Below are 18,432 nucleotides of genomic sequence, written 5' to 3'. Positions count from 1 at the left end.
CGTGAGCTCTGTGAAAACATTGAACAGCCGTCAAATCAAAGTAAAATGCCTTGTTTGTTCTCTCTTATCACCGTTCCACTTTGACACAAAACAGGAATTGCTTTATTGGTTCGGATACCTAAAGGGTCAAATGGGCTGCCCAAAAGGTTGGCGAACATTTTCCAAACAAGTGAAGTCATGTGGGTTTCCTTCCTCTCCGCAGATGTGTCTCCTCTGGTTATTTTATTGCTTCTGTTAAATCTGGTTTGCTTCCCCCTTCCCCATGTTGTGAGTGGCCAATTTTTTGAGATATCCTTTTGCTTCCTAATTCAAAAGGGGGTTAGCAGCTGTGCATAATAGTACAGATTATACCTCTAGTCTTCTTTGACATTAGTGGAGGGATCCTGAGAAATTTCTGAGGCAAACCTGAAGTGTTCTGATAAAGTGTATCTGATGGGATGACAGAAAGGGACTGCACACAGCCTTTGGCTGCCTGAAGATTTGCCCCAAAGCAAAATTCAAAACAACTCACCCCAGGAATCCCATTCCCAGCCTCAAGAACTCACCCTCCAGGTCTAGATTCAGAACTCAGATAATGGCGAGGAAGATCATGCCATGTAGGACAGCTGTCTATTAGCCTGGTCTGACCTGTCAGAGGACCAGAATTCACTGATGAAGAAACCGAAAATGGACATATTCCTGCGAACCCGTTTTGAAATTGTTTTGAATATTGTGAATTCGGTTTGAACATTAAATCATTAAATCACTTCGCCATCGCCAGCTTGAGACTTTTTACTTCTACTGTATTACGGCTGACGGGTCTTTACTTGTTGTTAGAAGACCAAAATATGTCATTCTTTTCTCCTTTTTCTGCTGCTGTGTTAGCATTGCCAACTATGAGTTGGTGGATTCGAGGAGACGTGGTGCAGCATGGCAAGAGTGGGATTTGGGGAGGGGAGGGACTTCAGCAGGGTATAAAGCAGGGGTAGTCAAACTGCGGCCCTCCAGATGTCCATGGACTACAATTCCCAGGAGCCCCTGCCAGCATTTGCTGGCAGGGGCTCCTGGGAATTGTAGTCCATGGACATCTGGAGGGCCGCAGTTTGACTACCCCTGGTATAAAACCATTTTGGTACCCCTGGTACCATTATAAGCCACTTTGAGACTCCTTCGGGTAGTGAAAAGTGGGGCATAAAAACCAACTTCTTGGAGGTTGGCAATCCTTTCCCAAATTTAGTTTCTTTCAGTTACGGATTTGAAAATTCAGCTCTGATAACTAATCAGAAAGTAGGATCAGATACTTTGATGGAGTGAAGCTTGCATGGTCCAGGCAAAAACTGAACTAAACTGGGACTTGTCAATAATGTTATTTTTCCCCCCACAGAAAAACAGTATTTACTATTTATCACCCCACCTCCAGTCCTGGCTGTCCCCCTCCCCAACAACACATGATCACGAAATCCAGGGGTAGTCAAACTGCGGCCTTCCAGATGTACATGGACTATAATTCCCATGCGCCCCTGCCAGTAAATGCGGGCAGGGGCTCATGGGAATTGTAGTCCATGGACATCTGGAGGGCTGCAGTTTGACTACCCCTTATCCCAAGGTTCTCCAATCGATTGTTCCATGTTGCACGCTGTCAATAATGTTATTGATGTGCTTCTACCAGTCAGCTCTAGGAGCAATGGTAGAACACTGCTTAGCATGCAAAAGGTCCCAGGTTCAATCCTTGGCTTCCCCCGTTAAAATGAAGCCATAGTCAGTGATGTGAAAGTTCTCTGCCCTGAGAAACCCCTGGGAGCTGCTGCCTGTCAGAGCGTACTGTGCTGACTGGACAATCAAAGGTCTGACTCAGAATAACAGAGCTTCATGTGTTTCCTCCAGCTTTGATCTCCATCACTCACGTTAAAAAAATTCTCTGTGTGTTATGCAACAGAGTCTTTATGCCAGCACCTTTAATTTATCTGTCATCGACGTAGCATTCTTTTCCACAGAGTGTATGCAGTGGAGCCTATGCAATAGATAAATCATGGTTAGTTCTTCTGTTGTGACCAGGAGCGGGCAGCTCAGGGCTGTAATTCTGGCCAGCTTTATCTTGCTAAGAGAATATGCCAGCAGGCAAGTTTTTGCAAGAAGCTTTAAACCGACACAGATGTTTCCAGAAAAGCTACGCTGAAGCCTTATGACACCCAGTGTGGCATAATGGTTGGAGCAGCCTTTCTTGACTTTGTTAACATTAAGACACCTCTGAAACATTCTTCAGGTTTTGAGACCTTCCAGAAGTGGTGCAATGGTGCAGAATATGGTTGGGAAGCATTGCGGTGCAAATGCGCACCAAGGACCCCTCCCATTCCCACCCCCTCCAGGCCCATCATAGGCCATGGGGGGGCGGGAGGTCAACATGACCATATATGGTCATATTACCCAATAAACATTTAACGCGTTTTAAAAATATATAAAGAAGCCTTCCCAGGACTCTCAAGAAACACTGGCTGAGAAAAGACTGGGTTAGAGTGTTGGGCCCAGGTTCGAATCTCACTTCAGCCATGGAAACTCACTAGAAGACTCTCTCAACACAACCTACCTCACAGGATTGCTGGGAAGATAAAGTGGAGTCGAGTAGATCCATGAAAGCTACTTCAGATCTGCGGAGTGGCCGGAGTCACGAACAGGGGTCCCGCCCAACATTGAGCACTGTACATCTGGTGCGACAGATCTGAGCCGGAGAGAGTTTAACTTATGTAGATACATTGGAAGACTAACAGCTGACCGGAATAGAGGGTTATGGCGGGTTTTTCCGCCATCTGTAGATTTATGGTTGGTTGATAATTATTCTTGTATGGAATTGTAGGTTTTAATGTGTTATATACTTTTATAGGGTATGCTGTTATTGTTGTAAGCTGCCTTGAGACGACTTAGTCAAGAGGCGGGATATAAATCAAATTATAAATAAATAAATAAAGTTGCCAGGTTTTTTCAACTGTGGTTCTAATTCTTTTTCAACCAGGGTTTCATGAGACTCTAGGGTTTCATTGATTGAATGGGAGTTAATTTTTTTTAATTATCAGGTGATATGTCCGTACATGATCATGCTGACCCCCCCACCCCATGGTCAGTGATAGGCCTGGAGGGGGTGGGAAGGTGAGAGGGCCTGGCTAGAGATCAGAAAGGTAAGCAATCTCATTTTAACTTAACTGTGTGTGTTATGGGGGAGAGTGATGGAGCAGTATACGCCTGCCCTATTTCTGCAGGCTCCCTTTGATGAACAGCAAAAAGCCCAGAGCACAAGTATGGGTCTGTTCACAAATCTGAAAATATTTCTGTTGTCACTTCCTGTGCTGTGGGAGTGCCCACGTGATGTCACATCTGGCAAAAGTATCTGGGTGGTGTCACTTCTGGTGATATGTTCCAATCATGGCAGGAGTGTGTCCTGCTGACATCATTTCCAGAATTTCTTGAAGGTGATTCTCAATGGTAAAAAGGTTGAGAAAGGCCAGTATAAGCTAGTGCTTGTATTTCTTCTACAATGGGCTTTTTTGCTAATTTTACTTACATAGAGAAGACACAGGCCTGTTCTCTCTCCCATGAGAGAACAATCATGTTTGTGACCTGATGATTTTATGCAACAAGCACACAATTAACAGCAAGACTACAGAAAAGTGTTTATTAACGACCGAGGGTCTCATTAGGAAATCCATTTTGAGTCCCATCTTAAAATTACTTTTCTTGGATCGGCGTTGTTCAGTGTTCTCTCCACTACGCTGGGAGTTTAAAAAAAAAAACATACACACATCAAATAAAATACTTAATCTAGAGGCCAAACTTGCAAAGGGAGGGGGGGCGGGGACAGAAGCCAGATGGGAGAGCAACTTTAAAGTATCCTTGAAAACTGCAGCAAGAAAGGAAGATGTACTTACAACTACACAAAGATGAAATAATAATATATACATTTTTGTAGTAGTTACTCGGCTCTGGAAATTGACTACTTGCTAGATATTGTCATCCAAGCAGTCCAAATTGTAAGCTACTGTGCATTCAAAGGATTCTTTTTTTTTTAAATCACAGTTTCCAGGAAATTTATCAGGAGAGTTTTAAAAAGGTTTTGCAGATAAGTCATTCCCTCCCCTTCCAAAGTGCTACTTTACAAGGAGTGCCTTTGAAAGGTTAACTGGCATAGTAGGGAAAGGGGCATGGTGCCAATTTTGCAAGGGCTTGTTTTTGCCCAAACTTCATCATTGTATAATTACGAGGCTGATTACAGGACACAGCAAAACAGCAGCGGGTTTTTTTTTTTTTTGGCCAACAAACCCAAAAAGAACAAAAATCCGAGTTGTGGAAGTGATTGCCAAATGCAAGTCTGAGTCGCATGGGCAACGCGCATAATTCTTTTTTTTTAAGTCAGTGCCCTCATAATAAGAAGTTCCCAACTTCGACTGTGCGAGCAGTTTTTAAGTCGGAACACGATGGGGCAACAGCAATTCTTCAACGACATGTTGAAAAGAGATCAGTCCCGGGCCTTTGTTTCCTCGGGAGGCCAACGCTACGTTATGCAACATGGGACCGCAACTTTTCCAGAGGCTCTGGCAGCTGGCTTCTGTTTAAAACACGCTTCGCCTTTGTGACAGCCATCAAAGGCTTCGGAAACACAGTTCGTTTTGGCAATGCTCTGAGGAAGCCTGTCCCGATCCGGGGGCCTTCCGACGGAGCCGCAGCGCCGGGCGAGGGGCTTGCTTCAGTCCGACAGGGAGGGGGAGCGGACCGAGCGCCCGCTGGCCGGGCTGTTGGAGAAGGTGAAGGGCTCCTTCTCCTTTTCCTTGCTGTCGTGTTTGTGCTTGTGCTTGTGCTTGTGTTTGTGCTTCTTCTTCTTCTTCTTGTGCTCGTGGTGGTGGTGGTGGTGGTGTTCGCTGTGCTTGGAGGAGCTGGGCTCTTTCAGAAAACCAGTCAGCGGAGGTGTGGGATTTGGCAGCGTGTTCAAGTCCAGAGAAGACTGTTCTTTGCCTGAAACGGAAGGGCAATTACAAGCTCGGTTATAGTGGCAACGTTTCGACAACAGGTGGTATCCTCAGAGCAAGGATGTATCAAAAGCTCTGAGGATGGGGGTCACATGTATCTATAATAATTTCAGTTTTCTGAACTGCCCTTCCCTGCTAGCTCAGGGCAAATAAGAGAAAAAAATACAAATAATTAGAACAGCCATTATATAAATTTACATTTAAAATATATTATTAAAAGCAACCTCCTAAAAACTTTACAGAGAGGGGTCGAATTTCTGTTGGGTGGGCGGATGTTTTGTGGGGTTTCTCAAATCCCAGCTCTAAGTTTACAGGGTTTTTAGACTGCAGTTAAGTCACAAGTCTATAATGCAAAACTAGCTGACCACTCCAATATCACCTTTAAAAGGTAAAGGTATCCCCTGTGCAAGCACTGGGTCATGTCTGACCCTTGGGGTGACACCCTTTAGCATTTTCTTGGCAGACTCAATAGGGGGGAGGGTTGCCAGTGCCTTCCCCAGTCATTACCGTTGACCCCCCAGCAAGCTGGGTACTCATTTTACCGACCTCGGAAGGATGGAAGGCTGAGTCAACCTTGAGCTGGCTGCTGGGATCGAACTCCCAGCCTCATGGGCAGAGCTTCAGACTGCATGTCTGCTGTTCTACGCCACAAGAGGCTCAATATCACCTTAGATCAGGTTAAATCATGTCTTTTAAAAATCCAGTACAGTTTTTATGTTAAAACTGATTTCACTATTTTTAGAGTCTTTACCAATCTTTTTTTGCATAACTTTGCATAACTTTGTACAATGAAGTGATCCCACAGCGTCTGAACCATAGACCAACAAGTCATTCATTCATTCATTCATTCATTCATTCATTCATTCATTCATTCATTCATTCATTCATTCATTCATTCAATTTCTATACCGCCCTCCCCTGAGGCTCAGGGCAATTTACACAAAAGGTAGTGATGATATAGTGCAATTCATATCAGAAGCAAGACCAGTGGCTTCCATAATTGAAGACAACAAGGATTCAACATTTCCCAATAACAACATTAACTTTCCAACTATGATCCCATAGGTTGGTCGGTTTGGGTTCAAATTGTGGGGAGGGGTTTCTGGGGACCCAGCACTTGCTGTTGGATCGGTTGGCCTCATCCAAATGCCTGGCAGAAGAGCTCCCTTTTGCAGGCCCTGTGGAAGTTCAGGCAGGGCCCTGAACTCTTCAGGGAGCTCATTCCACCAGGTGGGGGCCAGGACAAAGAAAGCTCTAGCCCTAGTTGAGACCTGACATGTTTCTTTAGGGCCAGGGATCATCAGCCAGTTGGAAGTGATGGAGTGTAGGGCTCTTTGGGGGGTGTAGGCAGAGAGGCGTTCTCTTAGGTATACTGTGCCCAAATAGCATATGGCCTTGAAGGCGATTACCCAGACCTTAAGTCTGATCTGGAATTCTTCTAGGACCCACTGCAGTTACTGGAAAGCGGGCCAGAAGTGGGACCTCCATGGAGTACCTGTGAGGATCCTGGCTGCAACATTCTGAACCAGGTGCAGTTTCCGGATCAAAGTTAAGGGTAGGCCTGTGTAGAATCCCATCCTTTACAGGGAAATAATGCAAACGGAGTGCTTTGAACACTTGAAAAAAAGTACAAGTGCTAAGTGTGATAATAACAAGTTGGAAGAAGAAGAGTACACACATCATTAGCAGACTGCAAATCTTACATGTGGGTGTATCAGGGTCAATCCCTAGCATCTCCCGTTAGAGACATCTGTGTGATGGGATCCAGAGACCTGTCAATGTGCTGATGTTTTCTACCATCCTCTGATCTCCCCTTGCCCAGTGGCCATTTCTGATCCCAGGAAACCTTATTCCTGAGGTCATGGAACCTGTGTGGGACAGCAGCCATGTGTGTGGGGAGACTGCAAGTGGGAAGGAGCTGAGGTGAGGGGAAGGACAATATCATTTCTCCCCCATCTGCCTCTTCACTGCAGCCCACCAACCCACATAGCTGTTACTCCATGGGGAAATGGCTGCTGGAAAGAAGGGAACAGATCTACGATCCTTTGGCTGGACCCAAGCTAGTATCTTTCTTAGCAAGTGCATTCAAATCAAATTATAAATTAACTAGCTTCAAAGCTTGTTCCTAAGAACGGGCCTTGAAAGGGTCCCTTCCCCTGGACCCCGGCCAGACAGCTTAAGGTGGCCTTGGGCGGCAGCTCGCAGCCAGATCAAGTGGGACGGGTGAGGGCAGGGCAGCTCGTTAGCAGAGTCAGCTAGTCAGCTCCTTAGCAGTCCTTAATGAGCAGGCCAAGAGGCCCTCATTAGCAAGCCCTCCACCATAACCCTTTGGCCAGGGCCCTCTGCCCTTACCTGCTGCTGGCTCCAGGCACTGAGGCATCTGAGAGCAAAGAGGCTAGAGTCCAGGGACGGAGGGTGGGAGCTGCAGGGGCAGGGCCAATCAGGGCAAAGCTGGCTGCACCCTGATTGGCCCTATTCCAACTTGGACAGCTGGACACGTCCCACCCCCTAGGCTGTTTCATAAAATGGATATAAGGATAAATAAGTTTTGCATTGAGTAGTCCCTGTCCTTCTGCGACACTGCAAAGCACGATACCACACTCTCTTTCTTCTGCTCAGGCCCGGAAAGAAAAGGCAAAGTTTCTTTTTCTACTTGGCTCTTTCTCTAATACAATCTATCCTTTTGGACTATCATGAGACATGGCCCCTATTTCTTCCACTTTGGATTATTTGCTGCCCAGATGTTTGGATCTCTGCCTTGGAGTTCAGATCCTCACTTGGGCTTCAAGAGAGAGGCAGCTTAAGTCTTCTTTCTGTACCGCATTTGGATGCTTCGGCTCTTTATGTGGGTTTATAACATTGGGTGTTATAACTGAATTCTTGGTATTATTTTGATGGCCTGAGTTAGCTAACTTCCTAACCCATTGCTCCCCACAATAAGCTTTCTCTCTTTCCCTACTCTCTGGCTCTCAGTACCCCTGCCTAGGTTGCAGAGGTACCAGCCACGTTGTCGAAGATCCCTGTGTGAGTCACTGCCCAAATTGGGAACATTCACTAACCAAAGCACTAACCAAAGAACCAAACAACAAGTTGGCAAAAGGAGGTTTTTGAGGTTAGCAACATGGCTGCTAGTGCCTTTCCTCAAAAGACTTCCAAGTTCCCAAAAGATTGGACTGGGGGGTGGGGGTCCATTTCTGTTGGCCTCCAAAGGAAAAAAAAAGGTGGAATGTTTTTTTTTTAATTATTTGGGGGATTTTTTTCAGGCTTGGCCATATGGATAGCCGAAATTCAGCCCCAGTCTACATCTGACTGAAAGAGTAGCCAGAAAATGCCAAAATGGTAATTTTTTGTTTTGGATTTAGCCTAATGGACACTACCCCACTTGTACCAAGTTAGGCCGCTGGTCCATCCATTTTCGCACTCCGGGGACCAGGCAGAGACAGGACTTCCAAATACTAACTACTCAGGACCCTTCAACTGGACCCTTCAACTGTGGACTGAATCTGGGTCCTTCCAGAAGCCAAGCTATAACAGGGCAGCATCTAAGATAGGGAAGGACTATGCTGCTTAAGAGGTTAGAGGGGGTGGTCTTCTCAGGAATCTCCAGCCTACTGTCTTGTTCATGTCACTGTCTCTTTAAAACACTAGATCGCTTGTCCTGTTCTATTCCCGGACAAGCCTCCGACCGCATGATTACAGCTTCTACATTAGGGGCTTATGTTGTATCTATGAAGCTGTCATCCGCAGTTCATTACATGGACATTCAAAGGGCACTCCGACGGTCTGGGTACACACATCTAACACAAAATAAAACCAAACCAGATCTTACGGTTGTTTCAAAACGTGCGTTTAGAAAGCAACCACAAAAGCACAAAATGGAGAATATACGTATCAATAGCAAAGGGACGGGAAAACCGAGCCGAGGCAAGCGCCTGACTTACAGCCCCATGTCCTCAGAACTGCATCACTAAAATATATATGAAAATTAAGGAATAAGAATGATTCACTGAATACCAGCAAACTACTGTGTAAGGCAAACATCATTTGTGTGGTAGGGTTTGTGTTACCAGACTCAAGACATCTTTATTGGCATAGCTTTGTGCAACCAGAACATAATCTCCCAAGTGTTATGGCTGAAATATTTACTGGTGCTTAAAAAGATCCCTAATGCCAACAAATGTTGGACGTTCTTGCAGTTAATTAGCACAAATACCAAAATTCTCAAGTTGCTGTTAATTCCGGGGCAATAAAACCTAGGTGTATCCACTTCTGTGCCATGAGATATCTTTCCAAACTTCTAAGGCACTAACTTTGCAAATGTGCTTTCAAGTGCCTGCCATCGAAAGCATCAACACACATGGAAAAGGGCATGCGGGAAGGAAGACCTGAAGCAGGAAAACAGGTTCTCAGACAGAACCGCCCTGAACATTTCATAATATAAAAATATCAGTATTAGAAACTCATTAGGTTGCTGTTCTAAACCATCCAAAAACCTTAGTCACTTCTCTTTTGAAGTTCCCCGCTGAGAACACATCATCGGCTTGCCAAAGAGAAAAAAGAAAATTAACACACCCTTCAACAATGACAATAAATTTTATTTCCACGACTCAGATGTCTCACTCAAATGCCACTCCCCAGGATTCCTGGGCTTTAGCACCCCTAGTTCTCCACATACATGAATAGCTCCCCGTTTATCACCCACGAGTCTGCTGTGATTGATAATCTGTTCCGAAACACTTCCCTTCGTATTGTTCTTAAGGGAACATACTGACAATATATGCCCTGCTGCCCTGAAAGGGTACCCTGCTCTCCCTGATGGTTCAGGAAACAAGAGAATGAATCAGGGATCCGCAGGCACCGTCCAAAACCACCACAGAAGGGTGAGGTCTTGGAGTTTGCATTTGAAGTGGTTAGTAATATTCCTTGGAACGGAATATGCATTATACTAGCCTATTCACTTGGCGCCTCCCCCCATCCCTGGTTTTGAATGTTCAGAGGCCAACGTAATTATTAGCTCTCTCTGCAGAACAGATGTTTAGAACCAGATTTGCTCTCCCCATCGAGAATGTCCACTGGTGCCCAGATATCTCAGAACGGAGCACACAATACAATAGCAAGAAAACTCAGAGCATGGAGGGGGGATCTATGGCAGGTATTATTATGGTCTTCCCCATCATTGGGTGCTGCCTTACTGGGGTTCTTGGCGCCCACTGGATATTCCAACCTAACAACCACATTTGAATAATTCCATAGGGATGAAGTTGTTTTGTCTGCATGTTTCATGTAAGTTATAATGTTCTGTGTAAACCGTCCAGAGCTGCAAAGAAATGGACGGTATAGAAATCTAAATGAGTGAATGAATGAATGAATGAATGAATGAATGAATGAATGAATGAATGAATAACTGTAGGACAAAGTTTGAGTCCAGCGGTACCTTTAAGCCCAACTAAGTTTTATTCAAGGTGTATGCAGCACGCTTCCTCAGATACAATGGAATGGGAATCCAGACTTATAAACAGAAGGTGGGCAGGGAATCAGCACACAGCTTAAAGAAGATCTTGAACAGATTCCAGGATCAAACAGGAATAGCAGGCTTTGCTTATAAGGTTACCGTTAGGATTAAATTCCAGGGGGAAAACACAGTGAAGGAAATAAGTATGTTAAGGTAGGAGATTAATGGGCAGATGCATCCTTAACTGTGGAGACGGATGGAGTACAATGGGTGGGGGGGGGGGGTCCCGGCCCATTACTCCCAAAACTTCACAATTAAGGACACATCTGCCCACCAGTCTCCAATCTCAACATAACGCCTTTCCCTGGAATTCAACCCAAACAAATGGTAAGCTTGCCATTCTTGCCAGCCGGGAAAGGATGAGGGGCTACACTGTGTGCTGACCCTGCCATTCTCGACACCCTCCTGCCCACTGGGGCAGGGAGCGGGAGCCGCTCTTAACCACTACACACTGGCTCTCACCAGCTTGGCATACCATCTAGCTACTCAGATGGCAGGCCAGGCACACAGAGCAATGGCCATCCTGAGTGCTTCTGGCCAGAACTCGGTCATCCGCAAATGGCCACCCATCAACACCCTCCACGAATGTGTCCATTGCCTTTTTGAGATAAAGAACTAAAGTACGACTGGTTTTGTCTTCTGGAGACAAGGAATCAATCCTTAAATCAGTATCCTCACAGCAAGTTCATTAGAACGTTTAATCTCTCTGTCCAATGCCCCCTTCCCAACTCTGATGCAGCATCTGAAGGAAAAGAAACCAACAGCAGCCACGAGAGAGGCCACCTCAGACTCACCATAGCTAGCAGGAGGGCCCAGAGGACAGAACACGCAGCAGAGGAGAGGGCCATGGGCATGTCTCCAAAGGAAGCAGCCAGCCAGTGAAGAAGAGGTAGAAGCAGCAGCATGGGCAGGCCCTGGCAACGGGAGGGCCCACAGGTGGGAATTTCCACTCAGGCAGGCCTTCTGAGTCAGCTGTGGTTCTAATTCTTTAAAGAAGAGCCACAGCGCAGGTTCACTGGCAGACGTCAGAGATGGCCTCGCAGTGCTCGGGGAGCGAGCGCCATTCGGAACAAACGTGACTCCCAAAATAGCTCTCTCTGCCTGCTTTTTCATGCACGGCGGGTCCAACTGGCCCGAACTCAGCCTGTTTGCACTGAGCCCATTTCTATCCCAGTGTTCTTGACAAGGAACAAGATGGAGCGCACAGCTGGTCAGCACAAGTGTCCCAAAAGCAACATCTGTTAGCTTTCTGGCACACTTCGCCGGCATCTTTTGTTTATTATAACTTTATACCCCCCATAAGGGTGTATGAGAATAGCACAGAACAGAGTATTATGAAACCTCGGGGAAAGAGCTACTTCTTGGCCTATGTGCTTGGGACACTTCCCTGCATTTTTACACAAGGCCTCACAGCGGACTGTGCTTGCCACAACAGCACTTTATTTTTAAAGCACTGATGACGTCTAAGGCCGTATTGTCTCCGGGGACTCACTGGACATTTGGTAAAAGAATCCTTGAGCATATGTTCAGATTAAGTCATTTTAAAGGGCCTATCTAGGGGAAACAATACTGTGCTAACAGTGTCCATGCCACAAAAAGCTACACTCCTGGACCATTTCAGAGGACAGGTGTGTTGGTCTGCAACACAGCACCTCGGTTTGAGTCTGGTAGCACCTTACAAACCAGCAAAGGGGGGGGGGGGGAGTTTGAGCTCATGAGAGTCCAAGCTCCCTTCACAGACTCAAATCCTCCTTAGATCCACTGAAAGTTAAAGGCTCAGAGCAGAGTGACTCTGCACAGCATGCTTATGTGAGACTTTTTTAAAAACAAAGAACCAGCAATTCACTCCCAATATCATACTACTGGAAGGGACCATACAGGCCATCCTGTCCAACCCTCTGCTCAGTGCAGGATCAGACTAAAGGTCTGGTTTCTGATTACTCAGTTTGCATTCCAATATTCCAACTCTTCTTTCTTCTTGTTCTTCTTCTTCTCTTCTTCTTAAAAAAATGATCTCTGGGACTCCCTGACACAAGATGTGCTACATCAGCTTCTGTAAAAACTGCACTCGGTCAGTCTCCTTCCCCGATCCTTTTTAACTGAAGAAATAAACAATTGACCACAGCCTATGTTCATAACAGAGTCCCAGCACATCCGATACTCCCAGAAAACCAAATTCTGCATTAGCCATTCTGCAAGACAGGTCTCTGTCAGTGGAATCATTGACCTTCAAAAGGGCTTGAGCATACTTGCTTGCATCCATTGCTGCGATAGATGGCAGGAAAGAAGGAATCTGGTTTTGGGAAGGGGACCCTGGTGTTCAGGGAGGCGCCCTTCGCCCAATTATTCATTCATTAAATCTTTTCCTATGAAAAGTCTTCTCTAGACTCAAGAGAGGGCTGACAGCTAAAAGAGTCTCCTACACCAAGGAGAATGCTCATTTGGCTTGGTGTTGCCTGTCAGAAGAACTAGATCTACAAAGTCATTTGCACTTCTTGCATTTGTATCGTTTTCCACTTATGATATTTGGAGCCAATCTAGTTATTTTGATTAATATTAACTCACTTGTAAGTTATGCATATTTTATTACCAATCAATAGGGACAGAAAGACTGATTAGAAATCAGCTAGCAACAGACTATTTAATTTTATGAAACAGCTCTGCTTAGTTAGAAGAAGAGTTGGTTCTTAGATGCTGCTTTTCTTTCCCTGAAGGAGTCTCAAAGCGGCTCACGTTTGCTTTCCCTTTCCTCTCCCCACAACAGATACCCTGTGAGGGAGGGGAGGCTGAGAGAGCCCTGATATTACTGAAGAAGAAGAGTTGGTTCTTATATGCCGCTTTTCTCTACCCGAAGGAGTCTCAAAGCGGCTTCCAATTGCCTTCCCTTTCCTCTCCCCACAACAGACACCCTGTGAGGGAGGGGAGGCTGAGAGAGCCCTGATATTACTGCTCGTCCAGAACAACTTTTTAAGTGCCGTGGTGAGCCCAAGGTCACCCAGCTGGCTGCATGTGGGGGAGTGCAGAATGAAACCCCGCTCGACAGATTAGAAGTCCGCACTCCGAACCGCTACACCAAACTGGCTCTACTCCAAGCCACACATGAGTGCTCTAAGTTGGAATCCCACAAGATGAGCATGGCAGAATTATCCAGGAAGGCTTGAGTTTGTCAGTTTTATCGATTTTTAATTGTATATTTACTGTTTTGTCACGATAACTCTACTTCAGTCTGGTTTCAGAGACTGGAGAGCTAAAATGCTTTAACTAAAAAACAAACAAATCTCTAACTCTTGTGACTTCTTCGACCTCCCACTTCCAGGAAGCTGTGATGGGAAGAAACTTCCCTTCAATTTGAAAATGTCTTTCTTTCACCTCTCTTTGCTTGATGGGTGATTTGTAACCTTTTAAGGCAGGGTTAGTCCACCTGTCGTCCTCCAGATGTCCATGGACTACAATCCCCATGAGCTCCTGCCAGCGTTTGCTGGCAGGGGCTCATGGGAATTGTAGTCCATGAACATCTGGAGGACCACAGGTGGACTACCCCTGTTTTAAGTTATTTGGCCGCCATGCTTTCTCAGCAAACATTAGGACAATTTTTCGGACTCAAATGTGCGTAATTTGCCAATTACATGCCTCCTATCTTGTTATAAATAGGCCAAAGAAAGCCAGTTAAACACTGCTCTCAAGCCATCAGTGACAAAGGAAAAGGTGGTAGCGGAAAGGAGGTCCCATCAGCGCAGGGGGGAAACTGCTTTAAGACTTCCCAGAACAAATGTGCTCAGTATTCCTAGCAAAATAAAAACAATCCAATTTGAACTTTTTTTTTTAAAGATCCCAATGGAGACAAGCATAAGAGTGTGCTAGAAAAACTGGCTTTAGAACAGGAAAAACACTAGTCATAGCTGGAATCCTGTCAAATCTGAAAAGGCATAAGCATCTCTGAGGCCACTTTTGGGTCTTGGTTCATTCACACACTGTTCGGAGGAGCTGCAGTCCTGCTGGCACGTGCAGAAGTAAGTTGGAAATACGTTATACAGATTTTGAGTAGCCAAGCACTGCTGGAACTGTGCTTTGGAAAAGTCATTTCAAATTAAATCTTCGCCCACAAATTAAATCTTTGCCCATCATGGAGCTGGTCTTTTCTCCCTGAATCAGACATCTGTGAAACGAGATCCTTAGTGGCCTACCTTGCAACACTGTTGTGAGAACGTCCACTTGCCCTTTGAGCAGAGAAAATCAAGCACTGCATACCCTAACGATGAAAGATTTTACTTTGGGTACCAGTTTACTTTTTTTTTAGAACCTCGACTATTTCTAATATGCCAGTTTTCTTTTTACGTGAGAAAATCGATCTTCTTCCCATGTGAGTTTACTATTTGTGAAAAGGCCATTTAAAAAGGTGCTTTTTTTTTTTTTTTGCTTATGCACATTGTTTGTAGACCACAAAACATACACATTTATGGCCATATTTTAAAGCACACCATTAATCCATTTCATTTCACGATGTAAGACGTCCACCTGGAACCTAGAGAGTGACAGTCAATCAGAATGGATCCTACTGAGCATGACAGACCAACTGTGTGGCATATATAGGGCAAATCTTGCGTTCTAGCTGCTTCCAGAAGACCCGCCATCAAGTCAGAGCCTCATCCTGTTACTTCCCCGAGCACCAGGGTTCAGAGCCTTCCTGTCTCAGCTTGCAGTGGACCATAACATCTCCCAAGAGAGAATGTGGAACAGGATCTCTTGTAAGAGTCCCACTGGAGTATTTACGTGGCCGTCCCAACTACGCTGGGAATAGGAAATCAAATAAAGGTTCTCAGCACATAATAACATCTAGAGCTCTACCTGATGAAACAGAGGATGCAGAATGTGATGAACACGATCTGTACAGCCAAGGAACTGGCTTGCTTGGGAGCACAAAACAAACCACTGAGTGCAGCCCTCTGAACCAACCTGGTGTCGATGGTCTTTCCAGCATGTGCAGATGGTGGTGGATAAAAGCCTGGCTATCGTGAACGGTGTCCATATCAATCTCTTCCTCCTCTTGAGAGTTGGAGAACTATAAGAGAAACAAGCACAATCATGCTGTTTAGGGAGTATCGATTAATGCATTTTAATCCTTGCCCTCCCCCCCCAACCAGGGAGACTTTTGCCCACAGAAAGTTATTCCAGGGAGATCATGCAAATCCACCCCTTCCTACCCCGCAGTCAAGCTTAAAGACGAGATGCAGAATTCATTTTTATTGAGGAGCCTACATGGGTTACAACAATCCCTCGGGGTTGCCCATTGTCATCTTGGTCTCTGAGAGGCCAGCACTTAAGAAAGGGGCAGCCAGAGGATAACTTGGTGGGGGGGCCCTTTGGGTCCTGGGCGTTCCCCACCGTGGTGTTCTGTGACGTAAGGAAAGCTAGACTTCAATCTGCTGAGGGAGGTATCAAGAGGCATCATTTTGTTGCCCTCCTCCTTTTGCAGTTGGTATTGCAAAAAAGGGTGCCCTCTCTCACACCAGTAAAGATGGGACAGGGTGCTAGAGCTAAGAGGCATCAATGGGGACCGGTGGCCCACTTCTTAGGTGACCCTTCCAACCACACAGAGCCAAAAGCCTGGCCTGCCATTCACTTACCCTTATCTTGAGTTTGACTTTACTGTCTTCGTTCTTCTCCAGGATCTGGCCTGGCTCTAGCGGGGACCCAAGAGGCGTGTCAGCTTTCCTCTTCAACCCTTGCTGGTGAGCAGGAGGCATAGCTACCATTTCTTTAACAAGATGATCATCCTCCTGAGAAAGAGAGAAAATCTTCACGTAGGGGCCCCTAGCACAGTAGCCAAGACTCCTGCCAGCACAGGATGGCGCTTGAGACAATTCAGTCAGTGCCGCGGGAGGGGAATGGCTGCGGAAATGGTGCCAAATGCCTGGAAGCAAAGCTCGGAAAGAGTCCTAGTGCTACGGCTCCTACTAAGCTAAAACAAACCAAAACAAACCTTGCCCCAAACCCAGGACGTTCTGAACAGTGGCAGTTGTCATGGAATGAAGTTTGGTGTACTGCCTTTTAGTTTTATGATCTGTTTTCAATCATCGAGCTACCTTGGGGAATTCGCCCCGGCAGGAAGGCAGAATATAGACGCATAAACAAAGGGCAAAATGAAGTAAAAAGAAAGGAAGATGGCAATGCCAGGAAGCCAGGCAACGCTTGGTAAACCGAGCAACTGCGAGTTTTGGGGAGGGTCTACATGACAACTGCTTACGGTGCTCTGGAAGCCCAAGATCTGTCCCAGATTGCTCGTGCTGCTAGCGTTTTCCGGGCCACTTGACCCCGTCTCCGGGATGATGGTGGGGTTCAGCACAGCTTTCTTTTCTTTTAGGTTGAGGACCAACCCGAGTTCTGGCAGCGGCAAACAGGAGGGCCTGCTGAGACCGAACAGCGTGTAGTACAGCTCGACGGCACCACACCGCAGCCGCCAATCGTGCGATGTGCCTAGGAAACCAAGAGGAGAGCAAAGGTCATCGTCATGCACCATCTTCTGCAATGCTGAATGCCCAGTTCGCTGCTAGCTGGGTGTGCCCACTGCGACTCCTTGGCAAGGTACAGCCCTTATGTCTGAGTGGATCGGCTTTGAATGTTTGTGGGGAAAGCATACTGAGGCCTCAGGGGTGTCCTATCCATGGCTGGGATAGGACTTCAGTACCTTGCATCTTACCCACACTGATGATCAGCAAATTCAGAATAAATTACACCGAACAAGCCAGTTTTCAAGTTTTCACCTTAAGGTGCATCATTCATAGAGGCGAGGGAATTTCTCAGTGCAGGATGGATTTGACTTGGCTCATTATTTTGACACTTTGCAGATTCCAGGAAAGGTGTCTCTGGGCGCTATGGTGCCCAGAGAGGCCACGCTGGGGGCCCCCGTAGTAAGGAAACAGGTCAACAAAGCCAGAATGACACCAAGGGGCAACCTGGTTCTCCAGGATAAAGAAGAAGAGTTGGTTCTTATATGCCGCTTTTCCCTACCCGAAGGAGGCTCAAAGCGGCTTACAGTTGCCTTCCCATTCCTCTCCCCACAACAGACACCCTGTGGGGTGGGTGAGGCTGAGAGAGCCCTGATATCACTGCCCGATCAGAACAGCTTTATCAGAACAGCTTTATCAGTGCCGTGGCAAGCCCAAGGTCACCCAGCTGGTTGCATGTGGGGGAGCGCAGAATCGAACCCGGCATGCCAGATTAGAAGTCCGCACTCCTAAGCACTACACCAAAACGAGCTTACAATTTTTCCTCCCAATAAAATCGATCAATGACATACGTTCTGCAGTCAGCGTACTGTCACTTCTACTAATGTCATTTTGGGCGCCAAACAACAGGCAAGTTAAGTGGAACAACCATCCTGCTTCCCAAGCCTGGATTTTAAAACAAGCAAACACACAACCGAACAAACTGGGTCATCTCCCAGATAAAGAGAACGGCATAGAACAGGGCAGCACAAATTGATACAGGGGCCTGCAGGAGAATAAACTGCGTGTTCCGGCACAGCTGATATCAGAAATGGCAGCCTTGGAAAAGTGTAAGCATCAGACGTGCTGCCAGGAAGAACCCATGCCTTGCCGAAGTCTCGCTCGGGGAGACGGCTGGCATTCCCTTGTGAGGACAGCCACTTGCGATATGCTGAAGTCCTCAAGCCGCTTTGGATCACACTTGCAGTTTTACCACTCGGCCTTTCTTCTGCATATTGGTGCCTTACAGAATATCCCATATATATTGAGAATATGCTGTGTTTTTCAAAAATGCTCTGTCAAACACAGGAGGCCCAAATTAGCCACAGAGATCCCAAATTCTCTTGAGTGCAGCTCATAGGCTCTTGTTAAAACAATGGGAACCCCAACAGACTTTGCTCACTGCCCTTTTCTGACCTGCAGCTCCCACCACCACCGCAAAGCC

The 18,432-nt window shown here is 46.3% G+C and overlaps 1 protein-coding gene across 2 annotated transcripts in view; it reads right to left on the bottom strand.

The window, feature by feature from the left end:
• Positions 1-3,629: 3,629 nt before the first annotated feature.
• Positions 3,630-18,432, bottom strand: part of TAF2 (TATA-box binding protein associated factor 2) — a 57,149-nt gene continuing 42,346 nt past the window's right edge. For both annotated transcript variants that reach the window (XM_077351595.1, XM_077351596.1), the window contains exons 23-26: positions 16,748-16,977; positions 16,128-16,280; positions 15,457-15,562; positions 3,630-4,977 (exon numbers count right to left, since the gene is read on the bottom strand). In XM_077351595.1, the coding sequence (XP_077207710.1) occupies positions 4,712-4,977; positions 15,457-15,562; positions 16,128-16,280; positions 16,748-16,977 (755 nt within the window). In that variant the 3' untranslated portion in view covers positions 3,630-4,711. The remainder of the gene's footprint in view (positions 4,978-15,456; positions 15,563-16,127; positions 16,281-16,747; positions 16,978-18,432) is intronic.

Source organism: Paroedura picta, chromosome 9 (assembly GCF_049243985.1).
Source record: "Paroedura picta isolate Pp20150507F chromosome 9, Ppicta_v3.0, whole genome shotgun sequence".
In the NCBI taxonomy this organism is placed as follows: domain Eukaryota; kingdom Metazoa; phylum Chordata; class Lepidosauria; order Squamata; family Gekkonidae; genus Paroedura; species Paroedura picta.
The sequence above is the reverse complement of the archived record's forward strand: the minus strand, read 5'-3'. Positions and strand labels throughout refer to the sequence as shown.